This window comes from Gorilla gorilla, chromosome 7, assembly GCF_029281585.2.
Source record: "Gorilla gorilla gorilla isolate KB3781 chromosome 7, NHGRI_mGorGor1-v2.1_pri, whole genome shotgun sequence".
In the NCBI taxonomy this organism is placed as follows: Eukaryota; Metazoa; Chordata; class Mammalia; order Primates; family Hominidae; genus Gorilla; species Gorilla gorilla.
Window position 1 is genome coordinate 104,957,533 of NC_073231.2, and position 19,579 is coordinate 104,977,111.

The 19,579-nt window shown below is 36.0% G+C and overlaps 1 protein-coding gene across 35 annotated transcripts in view; it reads left to right on the top strand.

Moving 5' to 3' along the window:
• Positions 1 to 19,579, top strand: part of VPS13B (vacuolar protein sorting 13 homolog B) — an 869,944-nt gene that overhangs the window by 121,598 nt on the left and 728,767 nt on the right. For all 35 annotated transcript variants that reach the window (XR_008667630.2, XM_031013639.3, XM_055348088.2 and 32 more), the window contains exons 12-14: positions 55 to 142; positions 6,380 to 6,571; positions 11,244 to 11,413. Coding sequence is in view for 34 of the 35 variants with exons in the window: in XM_031013639.3 (XP_030869499.3) it covers positions 55 to 142; positions 6,380 to 6,571; positions 11,244 to 11,413 (450 nt within the window). In the remaining variant the exon portion in view is untranslated. The remainder of the gene's footprint in view (positions 1 to 54; positions 143 to 6,379; positions 6,572 to 11,243; positions 11,414 to 19,579) is intronic.

Sequence of the window (19,579 nt, forward strand, 5' to 3'; positions counted from 1 at the left end):
CTCAAAAGTTTCTTTTATACAATGTTTATTCTGTTTGCATTGCTTCGTTGGCAGGAGACATACACTGAGATAGCTGGAATGCAACGGTTTGGGGCTTTTTATATGGATTACCTGTATACAATGGAGAACACTAGTGGCAAAGGTATTGGCTTCTTTCCTTTATGTTTGCCATTTCTTGAACAACTGAAACAAAGCCTTCCTCAGAATCCGTTGGTCCTTGACTGGTTGTACTCTGCTACATAAGATTTATCTTCTAGTACTTTGGGGAGTGGTTTAATTTTAACATCATGTTAGAATTGTCTTAGATTCTTGTCATTTCAAATCCGTTCTTTATACAGCTGACTGAAGACATTTTGTATAACCTGTTAGAATTAGTTCTCATGTGTACCATATATTATGATTCTGATATATCAAATTTTATATTACATTAAATTTTTAAAAAGAATAAACCTTTTCTATTCTAAATACACTTTGAAGGTGATACTAATTTTTAATTAAAAAGAATGTGTTGTATCAATCAGAAAAATAGAAAATCTTCCAGAGACTTTAGATGCATAGATTGTATTATTTTATTATGTACCTTATTATTGTATTATTTTCTATTTTTTGGAAATAAATGACATTTAAAACATTTCAACACTTTTTTTTACTTCTATATCAATATATGATATACTTACTATTTCAGTGATTTTTATGTTGAAAAGTTAGCAAAAATAGGTTCACAGTTTTTTTTGGTGAATTTTTCATGTTTTATAGAAATGATTTCAGTGTATTAGGTGATATGTTAGGTACACATGAATGCAATGAAAACCAAAGCATTTCCCAAGGAGCCAATAGGTGGTGTTGAACTAGGCATTTAAGTAAATGATTATAACGTAGCATGTTAAGAAGAATAGTATAGAGAACTAGAAGAAGTGTGGGTAAAAAAAAAAAATGACAACTTTTGCTTGTGAGATTAAAACTTCGCAGGGTTGATCTTGAAGTAAATTTGTTTTTGATGAAGAAAGAAGGAAAGAGCAGTAAATTTCTGGCTTCTGCTTTTGGAATGGTTTCTAAATGTTGATGTTTTCATTGGTCAATCCTTAATTTCTTTCCCTAAACTTTCTCCCAAGTTAATTTCATTCTTTTCCATGGATTTAAGTACTTTCCATATGTTGTTGATACCCAAATTTGCATTTTATAGTCCAAAGTTCTCTAAGATTCAGAATTAAATATCCAATGCATACTTGACGTTTTTACCTTTGTGTCTTTCAGATATCTCAAAACTGATTTTGTCCAAAATTGAGTTATTAATAAATATTCCTATGACCACTTACTACCTCTGCTTCTCTATTTTTAGGCTTCTCTTCTTTGAAAATCGTACTATCCTCTTCTTGTTGCTCAAGCCAGAAACCTGGGAGTCATCATGACACACCTTTTCCCTCGCTCCTAGCCATCTGGTCCACAGATGATAACAGTGGTATCACTGTTACCATATGGACTAGCATTTAGTTCATATGTACCATCATCTCTAGGTTCTAATATATATATATTTTTTTGAGACAGAGTTTTGCTCTGTTGCTCAGAGTGCAGTGTCATGATCTCGGCTCACTGCAACTTCTGCCTCCCTGGTTCAAGTGATTCTCATGCCTCAGCCTCCTAAGTGGCTGGGACTACAGGCATGCGCTGCCATGCCTGGCTAATTTTTGTATTTTTAGTAGAGATGGGGTTTTGCCATGTTGGCCAGGCTGGACTTGAACTCCTAATCTCAAGTGATCCGTCCACCTTGGCTTCCCAAAGTGCTGGGATTATAGGCGTGAGCCACCGCACTCAGCCAGGTTCTAAAGCGTTCTTACTGGTCTTCCTGCTTTCATTGTAGTCCTATAGTTTCTACTGCAATCACAGGGATTTAATTCTCTGCTGATAATTTTCATGGGCCTGACATTGGTTTGTTTAAAAACAAAATTTAAATAGTTTACTAGATTCTGGTCTTGAGTTACTTGGTGGATAGTGATAACTATTAAGAAAGCTAAATAAGAGGAAAATTTTTGGAGGAAAAGATGAGTTTTGAGATAACTGTGGACATTGAAGTGTAAATATTCCTTAGCCAGTTATATATATGAAAGTGCAACTCAGAAGTCTTATGTTCTAATAGCGTTGCAAGTTATTGTAGTGTTGTAGTTGCCACTTGTAAACTGCTAGGTTTCCTCTTGTTCAATATAATGTCTTATGCATGTGCTGTGGATTCCATGTCTTGTGAGGAGGTGGAGTATGTAGTAGTTACCTTTTAAGCAAAGGAAACCTAGCACAGAACATCTTTATTTGTATATATGCCTCTCCTGCAGTTTTTAAAAGATAGAAACATGATTTATGTTTGTTAGATTGTTTATATATTACTTCTGAGAAGGCAGTAGTTTGTTAACTTTTGGGTTTTTCATGTTTTTCACTTCCATGAATACTATACAGTGTTACAGATATCATAGTCCTTAACTTTTAAAACAAAATATTGAATATTACACATGTACAGAACAGCAAAGAATTTAAAACTGAACACCTGTGTATTCTCCACGCACACCAAGAAATAGGACATTGTTAGCATCCAGTAAGCCTCCTATGTGTTTCTTTTCTACCACACTCTGCCTCCTTTACTGGAGGAGATTGCTGTTTTGAGATTCATGAGAACCACTGTCTTGCTTTTGGTTTATCCCCATTTTACAGATGAGGAAACAGCAAACCCAATACAGGTAAAGTAACAAGAACCAAGATCATACACAGTATGTGGGGTTTGAACCCAACCTATCCAGCTCTAGAGCCTACATTTATAACTACTCTGTTGATATTTCCTTTTTTTTTTTTTTTTTGTTTGAGACCGAGTCTTGCTCTGTCACCCAGGCTGGAGTACAGTGTTGCAATCTCGACTCACTGCAAGCTCCGCCTCCCGGGTTCATGCCACTCTCCTGCCTCAGCCTCCCCAGTAGCTGGGACTACAGGCGCCCACCACCACGCCTGGCTAACTTTTTGTATTTTTAATAGAGACAGGGTTTCACCATGTTAGCCAGGATGGTCTCGATCTCCTGACCTCGTGATCCACCCGCTTCAGCCTCCCAAAGTGCTGGGATTACAGGTGTGAGCCACTGCGCCCGGCCCTCTGTTGATATTTCTTTCTTTCTTGGTTTACCTGAAACAATAAATTTGTAGAATTTTAAGTATTAATGAGCTAGGAAAAGTAATGAGTTCCTATAAGAGGTTACTTGTAAATACTTAAAAAAAAAAACTTTATCTAAAACTCTTGTTTTTTTTGTGACAACTTTTTTTTTGTTTCTATAGTCTACGTTATCAAAAAGTGCCCTAAATTTTATTAAGTAAATATCTAAACACATATTGAGCCAATATTTTTACGAAGTTTGTAGTGAATCCTGATAGTTTGAAGGCGGATTTGATTTTGTATGTTTTAAGTAAGTTCATGGCAGTATTCTAATTAATGTAAGAAACTAGGCCGAGCGCGGTGGCTTATGCCTGTAATCCCAGCACTTTGGAAGGCTGAGGTGGGCAGACCATGAGATCAGGAGTTCGAGACCAGCCTGGCCAACATAGTGAAACCCCTTCTCTACTAAAAATACAAAAATTAGCCGGGGGTGGTGGCAGGCGCCTGTAATCCCAGCTACTTGGGAGGCTGAGGCAGGAGAATCACTTGAAACCGGAAGGTGGAGGTTGCAGTGAGCTGAGATCGTACCACTGCACTCCAGCCTGGGCAATAAGAGTGAAGCTCTGTCTCAAAAAAAAAAAAAAAAAAAAAAAAAAAAGAAACTAGTAAATACAGTAATAAAGGAAGCTTCTATTATTTATTTTTCTTGTAATAAATGATAAAATAGTATCTTGTCCACATTATACTATGGCATATAAATAAAAATTAAGTTTCCTGTGCTACTATTTGGTATTGATGATAAGCTGCTGCTTCTCTTCTTCTCCTCCTTCTCCTCCTCCTTTCTTCTTGCTGCTGCTGCTGCTTCCTCCCTCTCCTCCCCTTCTCTTCTCCTCCTCCCCTTCCTCCTCCTCCCCCACCTTGCCTTCCTCCCCCTCCTCCCCGTCCTTCTCCCCTTCCTCACCCTCCTCCTCCTCCTCCTCCTTCTCCTTCTTTGTGAGTATACTTTATGTAGTCATTTTTGTTTACAACTGAAACTCTGGAAAAATTAACATCTTTTGCCCATGAGCTTCTTATAGACACCAGTAAAAGTTTGAACCTTGTGTTCCACAAGATAAGCATCTTCTGACAATTATTTTACTTTTTTTTATGGTACTTGAAAGCAAGTGATGTTTTAAAAACTAAATGGAAATATTTATTATTAATATAATTGTGTAAATATTTGTTAATGTTGTAATGACTACCTTTCCAGTCTTTTCTGTTTAAGGGGGTTATTACAAATGTTATGGACCCTAAAGTAGATAGCTGAAATTGTAATGTACAACAGGAAGATTTTAGAGATAACCAATTTTAGAGATACAATAGGAGATAAATCTGAAACAATTAAGTTATTGAATTGAAGGGCAAGAATTGAGAAAGAGTCTTGACTCTTAATAAGAGCAGCCAAACATTCAGGGAGCTGGAGTGGCCAGATGCATGAAAGGTGGGCACAAGTAAATAGCTGAAAATATACAGATAAAAGCCAGTTGTGTTTTTACATTTCAGACAAGCCATGGTATCCAAATTTAAACTGCATTATATTCAGTTTTCATTATGGGGGGCATTGGCCTGTATTATTTTAGAGACAATTTTGTGTCTAAAAGAAGAGGCTTGTTATACAGTGACATCATTTAGGGAGTCTATTATCCCCTAAAGGACCCATAGCAGGGCATTTTTATTGCTTTTTGAGTATTTTGATTTGTAACCGAAGTTCTATCTTTAAGTTACCTCATTCTGTCTTACATGTAATTCTAGAAATATAATGGTTTTAGCTATGAAAAGTAATGGTTTTGATGTGAATGGTATGTTATTTATACCTAATTCCTAATGTGAGTCAGTATTAATCATACATCTTACAAAATATGTATAAGATTAACTTTGTATGTTTTATTTGATGTGACATTGGGCTTATAGATTTTTACTTGTATTATATAGTCAACTTTAAAATAATCTTTGCACTAAGTCATCTGGTTAAAAATATGTGAGTAATAAATCTAATTAATTTTTGGCCAGGCATGGTGGCTCACTCCTGTTATCTCAGCACTTTGGGAGGCCGAGGTGGGCGGATCATGAGGTCAGGAGATTGAGACCATCCTGGCTAACATGGTGAAACCCTGTCTCTACTAAAAAAAAAAAAAAAAAAAAAAAATTAGCCGGGCGTGGTGGTGGGCGCCTGTAGTCCCAGCTACTCGGGAGGCTGAGGCAGGAGAATGGCATGAACCCAGGAGGCGGAGCTTTCAGTGAGCCGAGATCGCGCCACCGCACTTGAGCCTGGGTGACTGAGACTCTGTCTCAAAAATAAATAAATAAAAATCAATCAATCAATTAATCTAATTCATTTTTGTTCATATGATGAAGACTAAAGATTGAGCTGTACTCCTTTGCATGAAATAATGGAAATATATTTTTGTATAAAAGTATTAGAAGTTATAGATATAAAAGTTTTGTGTAAGTAGGCCTTTCTAGTTTCTAAGGTTATTAAATCCTGGAAAAATCTTTCTTCTTTTTGTCTGAATAAACAAAATGCATTATAAATTAAAAATCATTTTTATCACAATAATGGATTCATGTATACAAAAAAACTCTCATTTAAGAGATGTTCATATTAGATAATGACACATGCCTATACTTGGGGCCAATATCTTATTTAGAAAACAGTGTATGAGGAGATGAGGAATCTAGGAAGTAGGATTCTGTACCATGGAACATCGCCATAATGAATCTATTCTAGAAAAAGTTCAAAGCAGGTAATACCTACTGTTCATTTCCACGGTCATTATAAAACTCTCAAGGCACCCTGTGATCATGTTACTTAAATAACCCAATTTTCAATAGACTAAGATAATTTACTAAGATAAATTAGTAAAATGGAGTTTCCTCCAAAGTACCCCCTCTCAGTCAATGCATATTGTGTATAGAATTACTAGATATAAGCCAATTAGGTTTTGCAGAATAATTTTCTAAGAATGACAACTTTGATTTTATATTGCTTGTTATAATATTAAATAACAGGAATAAATTTTAATGAATTGCTTTTTATCAGTAATTTATTATATGCATAGAGAAATACAAATCAGCAGGGCTCTCTGTATGCAGCTGATTGGGAATTTGTTTTAAGGCATGAAGCTACAAGCTATAAAAATGAGAGAAGAGCGATTTTAAAATATTTACTTGGTATATCCAATTGATGCTTAAAATATAAAATTTGACTTCTTTTAGGTTCCACAAATCAACAAGACTTTTCTTCAGGGAAAAGTGAAGATTTGGGAACAGTTCAGGAGAAGTCCACCAAAAGCCTTGTTATAGGTCCTCTTGATTTTCGTTTGGATAGCAGTGCGGTGCATAGGATTTTGAAAATGATTGTGTGTGCCTTGGAACATGAATATGAACCATATAGCAGGCTAAAATCAGGTTTGTTTCTGGATTAATTTTGAATCTTTTGCCATTTGTTTTGAGAAGAATTATATAATCCAATTTGTGTTGTCTTGCTAACTTTACGTTTTTAGTGTAATTTGCCTGTTTGCAAGGACTTTGATATATGTAGCTGTTTAAAGAATAAACTTGTGTGTAGAAGTTGGAGAGATCAAGATTTGAAAATTATTGCACAAGTACTTTATTTGCCAGTATTTGTCAGTATTTTATTGTTTTACCTTTTTGATACTTTTTCTAGTGGATACTTGTAAATATGACTTTTTTTGTTTTTCACATTAATGGATTCTAAGGAGCCAGATACAAAATTGGGCTCTAAACACACAAATTTAACATTGAAGAAAACTTAGGCACTGCTGGTTTAGAAAAAATTGCTGTACAACTAATTTTTTCTACATGGTAGATAGCTATGGTTGTCATAGTTTCATAAAATACGAATTCCTTTTTAAAGCAGTAAAGCAACTCTAGAGTAGAGCATAATAGTGTAATGAGGAAGTATAAGATAATGAAGAACTCACCCTGTGGAGTCAGACTATGGTTTAAAATTTGACCCTCACTTCTTAGTATCCATAAGAAATTTAATTAACATCTTTGATGTTTCATTTCTCTGTCTCTATAATACGTTTAGTTACTGTGACAGAGATGGCTAATTGTCTCCTCAATATCCATCCTTTTTCATAGTAATAGAAATTTCTGTAACAGAAATAAAGACTATACATTTAAGGGATAGTCATATGACTAGTTTCTGTCTACTGGGATGGGAGCAGAACTTTATGTGATGTTTTGGGCCATGACTTTAAAAGAAAAAGAGCATGCCTTCCTTCTTCTCTTCTTTCTTCTGGCTGGAAAATAAATACAATGGTATGGGCTGGACCTGCCATTTTAGATCCTGAGATTAAAGCTGCATGCTGAGGATGACAGAGTAGGAAGATAAAAAGCACCTAGGTCCTCAGTACTGTGATGGCACCATGTCAGCCCTGGATCCTTTAGACTCAGATTGTTTCATGAAAGAGAAATAAGGACTGAGCATGGTCACTTATACCTGTAATCCCAGTAGTTAGGGAGGCCAAGGCAGGAGGATTGCTTGAGCCCAGGAGTTTGAGACCAACTTGGGCAACATGGCAAGACCCAGTCTCTACAAAAGATTAAAAAAAAAAAAAATTAGTTGGGTGTGGTGGTACATGGCTGTGGTCTCCGGGCTGAGCAGGGAGAATTGCTTGAGCCTGAATGGTTGAGGTTGCAGTGAGCTGTGATTGTGCCACTGTGCTCCAGCCTGGCCAACACAACAAGACCCTGTCTCAAAAAAAAAAAAAAGCTGCTGTTTTTGTTGAAATTTCTATTACTTTACTTTTGTCCCAGCAACTTTACTGTTACCTTAAATGATACACTGATAGGACCTACTTCCAATGATTGTTCTGAGCACTAAATGAGATAGTGTACGTAAAAGCACTTAACCCAGTGTACAGTAAGTGCTTGACACATTCATGCATTCATTTATTATACCTTACTTGAATGCCTACCCTGTGCCAGACATTCTTTATGTGCTAGGATAGTATAGCAAACAAGACATACAAAGCCTTTGGTCTCATGGAGCTTATATCCTCACGGGGTAGACAAATAGTAAACAAGTTAAAATATTTCAGTCATTGATAAATACTAGAGAAGAAAAATAAAAGAAAGTGTGAGCAAGAGTGCTAGAAACAGAAGGAGGGGAGAGCTGTTTTAGTAGGGACTTTAGGAAAGTTTTCTCTGGAGAAGTTTATATGTGAGCTAACTTGTGAATGATGTAAGGGAGTGAATCATGCATATATTTGTGAAAAGAGGGTTTTATGTAGACAAGTGCAAGAGCCTTGAGGTAGGAACAGTTTGGCAATATACAGGGATACAAACAGGCTAGAATAGCTGAAGCACAATAAATGTTTGTAAGTCATAGAGGTAGACATCAATCACCTTGTTGGGTTTTAGGGACCACGTAGTCTGGATTTTATTCTAAATGTGATGGGAAATCATCGGTAAGTTTCGAATAGGAAGTTACTAACTTATTATTTTAATAGTAAATAGTACGGTTGGCATATGTTTTCATTTTAAAAAATTTAGATTTTCCTAGTTTTACTTGCACTCATTTGTGTGCATGTTTATTAAGTTCTATACAATTTCATCACCTTTGTAGGTTTGTGTGTTCACTACCATGGTCAAGAAAATGAACAGTTCCAATACCACAAGGATCTGGCATGTTGCTCTCTTACAACCACACCCACTTCCCTACCATGTTCCTTTCTCCTCCCTCTTTTCCAGGGGCTAGGGATAACCCCTGGAAACTTTTGTCTTCCATTTCTAAAATTTTGTCATTTCAACAATGTTAAATAAGTGAAATCATACAGTATGTAAGCTTTTGAGGTTGACTTATTTTGCTGAGCATAATTCTCTGGAGACTCATTCAAGTTGTTGCATGTATCAGTAGTTTGTTTCTTTTCCTGCTGAGTAGTATTCCATTGTATACATATACTATAGTTTGTTAATTCCCTCACTTATGGAAGAATATTTGGGATTATTCTAGTTTTGGGCTATTACAAATAATGCTGCTCTGAACAGTTGTGTACTGGTTTTTGTGTAAACATTTCTTCAGGATAAATTGCTGGGTCATATGGTAGTTGCATGTTTATTATTTTTTTTAAAGAAACTACCAAGCTGTTTTCAGGAGTGGCCATACCATTTTACATTACCATCCAACAATGACTGTGTGATCCAGCTTCTTTACATCTTCCCAGCATTTTGTTTTGTCACTGCTTTTTATTTTAGCCATTCTGATAGATGTGTAGTTTTAATTAGCAATCTGCCATCTCATTGTGGTTTTAAAGTTGTGTTTCCTTATTGGCTAATGATGTTGAACATCTTTTTATGTGCTTATTTGCCATTTTTATTTCTTCAGTGAACTGCATATGTCTTTTGCTCAGATTAATTGGGTTAATCTGAAAGTTTTAATATTTTTCATTTTATACTCAAGTATGTCATCATTTTGAATTAATTTTTTACATAAGGAGTGAGGTTTAGATAGGGGTTTATTTATGTGTCTTTGAATTTTCAGTTGCACTAGCACCATCCTTTCTTTATTGAACTGGTTTTTTACCTTTGTCAAAAATCAATTGAGCATATTTGTGTGGGTCTGTTTCTGAGTCCTCTAGTTTGTTTTCAGTTAGTAGACCTGTGGTATTTCCCACTGTCAGTACCATGCTGACTTAATTACTGTAACTCTATGGTAAACCTTTATATTGGAGGGAGAAGTTATTCATTTTGGTTTTGAGGGAACATTTGCTTAGGTTAGAAATAACCTCATTATAACTTTCATTTACATATATCTCTAATGGAATATTGGGTTGGCTGTTTCGTTTTGTTTTTGTTTGGAGATGGGGTCTCACTTTGTCACCTAGGCTGAAATACAGTGGTGTGATCATGGTTCACTGTAGCCTTGATATCCTAAAATCAAGTGAGTCTCCTGCCTCAGCCTCCTGAGTTGCCGGGACCATAGGTGTGCACCTCCAAGCCCAGCTAATCTTTTTTTTTTTGTAGAGATGAAGTCTTACTATGTTGCCCAGGCTTATCTTGAACTCCTGGGCTCAAACAATCTTGCCTTGGCCTCCCAAAGTCCTGGGATTATAGGCATGAACCACTGTGCTGGCCCTTGACTCTTTTAATATAGATCTATTGGTGTTATTTATTTTTCTCATGGAAAAGTCCAGGTCGGTCAGTATTCCAGGGAAACTGTTTTATGAGGTTGTCTTAGACCCAGATTCCTTCTATTTTATTGTTCTGCCAACCCCAGAGATATGCCATATATACCTGGTCAGAATTGGGTCACCATTATAGTGTGTAATTTTAATCAGGAGGAAGGGGGAACAAGAGCATAAAGGAAGGTACGTAGTCTTATTTATTTATTTATTTAAGATGTAGTCTCGCTTTGTTGCCCAGGCTGGAGTACAGTGGCGTGATCTCGGCTCACTGCAACCTCTGTCTCCCGGGTTCAAGAGATTCTCCTGCTTCAGCCTCCCGAGTAGCTGGGATTACAGGCACCTGCCACCATGCCCAGCTAATTTTTGCATTTTTAGTACAGATGGGGTTTTACCATGTTGGCCAGGCTGGTTTCGAACTCCTGACCTCAGATGATCTACCTGCCTCAGCCTCCCAAAGTGCTGGGATTACAGGTGTGAGATTGTCTATTTCTTAACAATTTTTAGGAGTTTTTAAAATTTTTGTTTTTAATATGCTGTGGATACAAGTCCCTCATGGAGCTGGATCTTCCCCCTCCCCATCTATCTGTAGCAAATATTTTCTCTCAGTCTGTGTCTTGCCTTTACATTATCTCAATGGTATTTTACTGACCAAAAGCTGTTACTCTTTTAAAGAAAGAAATTGGGGATTTCTTAAAGATATATTAAAATAAAAAACTGGTAAATTTTTATATAACAAAGATACATTTACATTTGAGAATAGTGCAACTTATATTTGTTAAAGGTAACTTATTGTTTTATACCTGCTTCATTGTTGAAAAGAAAAACAGGATTTGACCTTATAGTTTGGAGAACTAATTCATTTTTCAGTTGTTTAAGAATATTATTTGAAAATATTCTTTATTAATTTTTTATCATTTTAATTTTAGATATTAAGGATGAAAATGAAACAATACTGAATCCTGAAGAGGTGGCTTTTCTGGAGGAATATATTCCTACTCGACATACAAGTGTTACTCTCCTCAAATGTACCTGCACAATTTCCATGGCTGAATTCAACTTGCTGGACCATTTACTACCTGTCATTATGGGAGAAAAGGTATATTTTGTGATTTGCTATATTTTTTTTCCCCTCATATATGGATTTTTTTTTTTTTTTTTTTTTGTCATTTACTGAAAGAATATCTGCAGCCGGGCACAGTGGCTTGAGTGTGTAATCCTGGCAATTCAGGAGGCTGGGGCAGGATGCACACTTGAGGCCAAGAGTTTGAGACCAGCCTAGGCAACAGCAATACCTTGTCTCTAAAAAAAATTTGGCACGGTGGCACATGCCTGTATTCCCAGCTCTTCAGGAGGCTGAGGTGGGAGGATTGCTTGAGCCCAGAAGTTTGAGGCTGCAGTGAACTATGATCACGCCACTACACTTCAGCCTGGGTGTCACAGTGCGACCCTGTCTCAAAAAAAAGAAAAAGAAAAAGATAAAAGTATCTGCTTATATAGTTATCCATGATGAAGTAAAAGCAATGTAACTATGAACTAAAAATTAACCGTTAATTTTTAAAATGTAATTTTAAATTTATATTTTTAATAAAATAAACTTAATCTTGAGAGTGTATAAAGAAATGTTGAAGAATATGGGCCTAGAAGTCAGGCCATATACCAGCTATAATGCCATAGACAATTACTTTATATCTCTAAGCCTTGATTTTCTCTTCTCAAAAAGAAAACAATTGTATTTTTTCAAGCAGCCTGACTATTTTAGTTTTAGCCAGTAAAACTGTCAGCCTGCCTAGATTCAGACAGTTTATTACTTACATAGACAGCAGAAGCAAAGTCAGTAATGGTGCCAGCTCCCCTGTCCCTTGTTCCATAGGACAACCTGTAACCAAAGGGCCAAATGACTTCTATTGGTGCATGGTGGGGCACCCTGTTGGCAACAATTCAGTTTCACACTGCAGCTAAGCAGTGGTGTAGCTTAGCGCATATGTGGAAAGCCCATAACTCAGCTGAATGAGGAATGCTGATGAGAAAATGTTTCATGGCCGCCTCTCTCAAGATGGGAAGGTGAATGAGAAATGCTCTTTTAGCAGCTCCTCACAAGACCACATATGATCCTTTGTTTTTAGAGGATCACAGGATATTCTACCAAGGTCTGCTGTGGTTGAGTATTGCCTTCATGGCATGGATTTGTGTAACATTATCAGGATGCTGGTACAGACTAGTCCCACCATAGTACTTAGCTCCTAGGATTATTTTAAATTTTCATTGAAATAATGCATGTAAACTATTTTGCGTGTATTAGGAACTGAGTGATGTCTGCTGTAATTGTTGAGAATGCTTAATATTTGTTTATGGTCCATATACAATGTATTGCTTTCTGAGTTTGACTTATACATACAAGGCCTTATTTGTTCGTTTGTTTGCTTTTTGAGACAGAGTCTCGCTCTGTTGCCTAGGCTAGAGTGCAGTGGTGAAATCTCAGTTCACTGCAACCTATGCCTCCTCGGTTCATGCAACTTTCCTGTCTCAGGCTTCTGAGTAGCTGGGACTATGGGCGCATGCCACCACACCCGACTAATTTTTGTATTTTTAGTAGAGACGGGATTTCACCATATTGGTCAGGCAGGTCTTGAACTCCTGACCTCAGGTGATCCACCTGCCTCAGCCTTCCAAAGTGCTGGGATTACAGGTGTGAGCCACCACACCTGGCCTATGTGTTTTTTTTTTTTTTTTTTGATATATTTCTTTTGATGTTCATATAATGATCAGGGGTCCCCAACTCCTGGGATGCGGACCAGTACTGGTCAGTTGCCTGTTAGGAACTGGGTTGCAGAGAAAGAGGTGAATGGCAGGTGAGTGAGCATTACCACCTGAGCTCCGCCTCCTGTGAGATCAGCGATGGCATTAGATTCTCATAGGAGCACAAACTCTATTGTGAACTGTGCATGCAAGGGATCTAGGTTGGCACTCCTTATGAGAATCTAATACCTAATGACCTGAGGTGGAACAATTTCATTCTGAAACCATACCCCTTCTCCTGTCTGTGGAAAGATTGTCTTCAATGAAATTAATCTCTGATGCCAGAAAGGTTGGTGTCCGCTGACAGTGATAATCATAGAAATAAAAAGTGTCCTAACTTTAAAGAAGTTATGTGAGGGAATTAACTATATGCATTAACTTTATTTTTGCTCCCTACTGGCCACTCATTAAGTATGGTAGTGTATTACGATTAAGAGATCATGTAGAGAAAATTTCACTGGAGACAATTAAAATATGTCTGCATTTTGTCATTTCTGTTTTTGCTATCATCTAATTTTTAAAATAGATACTATTTTTTAGAGCAGTTTTAGATTCACAAAGCAGAGTGAAAGGTACAGAGAGTTTTCATAAACTGACTCCCCCCACATACATAGCTTCCCCCGTTGTCAACATCCCTCAACAGAGTAGTATGTTTGTTATAATTGATGAACCTGTGTTGACACATCAGTATCACCCAAAGTCCACAGTTTACATTAGGGTTCACTCTTGGTGTTTTATATTCTGTGAGTGTTGACAAATGTATAATTATCTACTATAACAATATCACATAGAGTAGTTTCAATTCCCAAAAAATCCTTTGTGCTCTGCCTATTCATCCCTACCTCTCCCTAACCACTGGCAACCACTGATCTTTTTACTGTCCTCACAGTTTTGCATTTTCTAGACTGTCATATAGTTGGAATAATATAGTATGTAGCCTTTTCACATTGGCTTCTTTTACTTAGTAATATGGATTTAAGTTTCCTCTTTGGCTTTTCATGGCTTGATAGCTGATTTCTTCTTTGCACTTACTAATATTCCATTACAGATGTACCACAATTTACTTATCCATTCACCTACTGAAGGACATCTTGGTTGCTTTCAAGTTTTGAGAGTTGTGAGTAAAACAGGCATATACATCCACGTGCACGTTTTGGTGTGGGCATGTTTTCAACTCCTTTGGGTAAATACCAAGGAGTGTGATTGATGGATTGTATGCTAAAAGTATGTTTAGTTTTGTAAGAAGCTGCCAAATTGTCTTCCAAAGTGGCTGTATGATTTTGCATCCCTGCCAGCAGTGAATAAGAGTTCCTGTTTCTCCACATCCCTACCAACATTTGATGTTGTCAGTGCTTCGGTTCTTTGCCATTCTACGACATGTGTAATGGTGTCTTATTGTTTTGATTTTTATTTCCTTGATGACATATGGAAACATCATTTCATATGCTTATTTGCCATCTGTATATCTTCTTTGGCGAGGTATCTCTTCAGATCTATTGCCCATTTTTTAAGAGTTGTTTGTTTTCTTAATATTGAATTTTAAGGATTCCTTGTATATTTTGGGTAACAGTCCTTTATCAGATAGGTCTTTTGCAAATATTTTCCCCCAATCTGTGGCTTGTCTTTTAATTTTCCTGTATTTTGCAGAGCAGAAATTTTGAATTTTTAGTGAAGTCCTGCTTATCAATTCTTTGTTTTATAGATTGTGCCTTTTGTGTTATATCTAAAGGTCATCGTTATACCCAAGGTCATCAGCTTGTATCTTTTACGAATTGGTCCATCTCATCTAGGTTATCAAATTTGTAGGTATAGAGTTGTTTATAGTACTTCTTTGTTTTTTTTTTTTGAGATGGAGTTTCACTTTTGTTGCCCAGGCTGGAGTGCAATGGCATGATCTTGGCTCACAGCAACCTCCACCTCCCGGGTTCAAGCGATTCTCCTTCCTCAGCCTCTTGAGTAGCTGGGATTACAAGCATGCGCCACCATGCCTGGCTAATTTTGTATTTTTAGTAGAGAAGGGGTTTCTCCATGTCGGTCAGGCTGGTCTTGGACTTCTGACCTCAGGTGATCTGCCCACCTTGGCCTCCCAAAGTACTGGGTTTATAGGCGTGAGCTACCGCACCTGGCCTGTTTTTAGTATTTTAAAAATTATCATTTTAGTGTCCTTGGGATTTGTAACAATGTTCCTCTTTCATTTCTGACATTAGGAATTTGTATTCTCTTACTCTTTTTCTTAGCCTGGCTAGAAAGGCTTACTGATTTTTATTGAGCTAGCTTTTGGTTTTGTTTATTTTCTCTATTGATTTTCTGTTTTCAATTTCATTGATTTCTGTTTTGATTTTAATTCTTTTCTTCTTATTTTGGATTTATTTAATTTCCTGAAGTGTAAGCTTAGGTGATTGATTTTAGATTTTCCTTTTTTGTAATATATGAACTCAATACTATAAACTTACCTCTAAGCATTGCTTTCACTGCATGCTACAAATTTCAATAAGTTGGATTTTTGTTTTCATTTAATTCAAAGTATTTTGTATTTCTCTTGAGATTTTTTTCTTTGACTTGTGTTCTTTAGAAGTATGTTATTTAATCTCCAAGTATTTTGCCATTTTTTAGTTATGTTACTGATTTTTAGTTTAATTCCATTATGGTCTGATAGCAGACATTGTATGATTTCTTTTAAATTTGTTTAGGTGTGTTTTATGGCTTAGAATGTGTCTGTGTTGGTGAATGTTCTACGTAAGCTTTAGAAGAATGTGTACTCTGTTGTTGCTGTATGAAGCAGTCCATTGATGTCTATTATATCCGGTTGATTATAAGTTCAATTATGTCCTTATTGATTTTCTGTCTGCTGGAACTGATTATATCTGATAGAGGGATATTGAAGTCTCCAACCAAAACAGTGGGTTTGTCGGATTTTTTCCTTGAAATTTTATCACATTTTGCTTAATTTTTTTGGCACTGTGTCTTTAGGCACATCCATGTTAGGGACTGTTATGTCTTTTTATGGAATTGACGCCTTTATCATTATGTAATCCCTTCTTTATATCTGATAGCTTTCCCTGGTCTGATTTTTCTTCTGTCTGAAATTAATATAGCCACTCCTACTTTCTTTTGATTAGTTTTAGTATGGTATGTATTTCTCTATTTTCTTTTAATCTACAAGTGTCTACATATTTAAAGTGAGTTTTGGCTGGGTGTGGTGGCTCATGCTTGTAATCCCAGTGCTTTGGGAGGTAGAAGTGGACTGATCACTTGAGCCCAGGAGTTTGAGACCAGGCTTGGGTAAAACCCTGTCTCTACAAAAAAATACAAAAATTAGCCAGGCATGCTGGTGTGTGCCTGTAGTACCAGCTACTTGGGAGGCTGAGGTGAGTGGATCACCTGAGCCCTGAAGGTTGAGGCTGCAGTGAGCAATGATCACACCACTTGCACTCCAGCCTGGGTGACAGAGTGAGACCTTGTCTCAAATAAATACATAAGAAAAATTTTTTTAAAAAGTAGGTTTTTTTGTAGACAATATATAGTTGGGTCTTGTATCTTCAGCTGCCTTGACAATCTGTCTTTTAATTGATGCAATTAGACCATTGTTATGAAGTTATTATTGATATAATTGGACTAACATCAACCATACTTCTTGCCATTTTCTATTTTTTGCCCTTGTTATTTGTTCCTGATTTTTTTTTTCCACTCTTTTTTGGCCTTTTGTGGTTTTAGTTGAGCATTTTATATTATTCGATTTTCTCTCCTCTATTAACCTACCTGTTATACTTCTTTTTAGTGTTTGTCCTAGAATTTGCATTATATTTTTACAACTAATTCAAGTCCACTTTCAAATAACACCATACCACTTTACAGGTAGTCAGAGTTTCTTATAATAAAAGAAATACTAATTCTGCCATCCTGTTTCTTGTATCATTGCTGTAATTCATTTTATTTTTATATAAGCATTCATAAGCCTGCCACACACAATCATACATAATTACTTATTACTATTATTATTTTGACAAAATTTATGTATTAGATCAATTAAGAATAACAAAAATTAAAAGTCTTTTTTTACCTTATGCCTTTTCTGATGCTGTTTTTTTTATGTAGATGTGAAGTTCTGATCTTTATCATTTTTCTTCTCTCTGAAGAATTTTTTTAACACATTAGTAAGGCAGATATACTGGAAACAAATTCTCTGAATTTTTTTTTTTGTCTGAGAAAGTCTTTTTTTCTCCTTTTGAAGGATAATTTCATAGGGTATGGAATTCTAGGTTTGTGGGTTTTTTCCTCTTAAAATACTTTGTTTTACTCTCTTCTTGCTTACATTGTTTTTGAGTGGAGGTCAGGTATAATTCATATCATTGCTCCTCTATAAGTAACATGTATTTTTTTCTGTGGATTTTTTTGGGTGACTTTATCTTTGATTTCTATGATTTGAAAATGATGTGTCTGTGTGTAGGTTTTTTTTTTTTTTGGCATTTATCCTGCTTGGTGTTCTCTGAGTTTCCTGGGTTTCTAGTTTGGTGTCTGACATTAATTTGAGGAAACTCACGGTCATTATTGTTTCAGATGTTTCTTCTGTTTCTTTCTGTCTTTTCTTCTCTTGTGGAATTCGTATTACGTGTATGTTACATCTTTTGTAGTTGCCCACAGTTCTGAAATATTCCGGGTTTTTTTTGGTTTGCTTTTCAGTTTTGGCAGTTTCTACTGAGATATCTTCAAGCTTAGAGATTCTTTTGTTAGCCATGTCTGGTCTTCCAGTATGCCTGTCAAAGGGAAAAATGCTAACAAGGAGGTCTTACTCAGAAGGCAGCCCACAAATTTGTATAAAATTTCCTTCAGATTATTGTCTAATTTCTAAGCTGCCCATGTGTAATGCAAGACTTCAGGAAACCAAGCAGAAAGCAAAGTATAAATTTGACTATTTGCATGGTGCTGTGTATCTACAATTAGAGTTCAGGACCTGCCACATTAGCACCTGGGGCCTTCCTTTGAGACCTTATAAGGGCTACACCCTAGGAATAAGTACAGATTGAAATAGATTAGTCTAAGAAAGCCTAATTCCAGTCCTGGATAGGACCATGATGATATACTTGTATTCTGTCTGCTTGCCAAAGAATGGTTAACTTACTTTAGGGGAAGATAGCATTATCAAAGCCTCTATAATTTTTTATCCATGATGTCATCTGCTTGATACAAAATTATGAGGTATACTAAAAATAGAAGCAATTGAATTAAATATAATAAAAAATCAATAATATAAATAGACTTAGAGATGATTAAGGTATTAGAGTTGTTAGACATGAAGTTTATGATTAATTGCTTAAGGAAAAAGACAAAAAGGTGGAAGATTTCCAAAGAGACCTCAATCCATTAAAAAAAAGCACCAAATTAAATTGTGAAACTGGAAAATGTAAGGATACAGGTTTGAAGGAAAAGGATGGAAAAAATATACCATTTGAACATTAACCAAAAGAAAGATAGCATGGCTATTTTACTAAGAGATAAAGTAGATTTTAAGGTAAGAAGTATTACTGAAATAAAGAGAGCCACTTCATAATGATAAAAGTGTGAACTGAAAGAACAACACAGATAATTCTCACAGGTGTAATATTGAGTAAAAAATTATATACTGTATGATTTCATTTATATGAAGTTCAAGAAGAGAGAAAACTAATCTATGGCAATTGAAGTGATTGGCTACGTCTGTGGAGGATTTAGTATTGCCTTGAAAGGGACATGGGACAGTCTTGTAGGGTGCTTCAGATGGGTGGTGGTTACAGATGTAAAAATTCATTCAGCTCTACCCTTCAGATTTGTGTGCTTTATTCTGTGTTATTTTTTAGTAATCCCAAAGAAAGTCACTTAAAAAAGCAACATAATTCCTAAATAAATGGTGGTTTTAAAATTATTAGTAATGAGTAAAAAATCAGGATTGTATTTTCGACTTAGTTTTAAGCACAGTGATTCTCAGTAATGGCACTTTTGGTTTTTTGGATTGGAGAATTATTATGTAGCATTTACCATCTTTGGCCAATACCTGCTAAAGGCCAATATTATTGTGACAATGAAAGACAGACAAAGCAATGAAACTGCTCTTCTTGCATTTTGTCATATTCTTCTGGATGGGAAGTCATGGCATTCCTCATTGAGAACCACAGGTAGAGCATTTTAAGGGAGTGAGTGAGTGAGTTCTAGGACAAGGATCATTTGCCACTCAGGGTACATACGCTGGACATCTTGAAACTTACCTGTATTTATTTGAAAGCTCAGAAAGATTCTGTAAAACTGAGAATACTGTGCCGTCCTCAAGATTCTTAGGACTTTATGAGCCCTTAACATGTGTATTGTTAGTAGATACGATACAGATAAGGAATTTTTCTTACCTGCAAACATTGCTTATTGTGAATGTTTTTGACGTTGTGTGGTGTAGTCCATTTAGTTCTTTAGTCAGCTAAATGTGAATAAAAGAGATTGA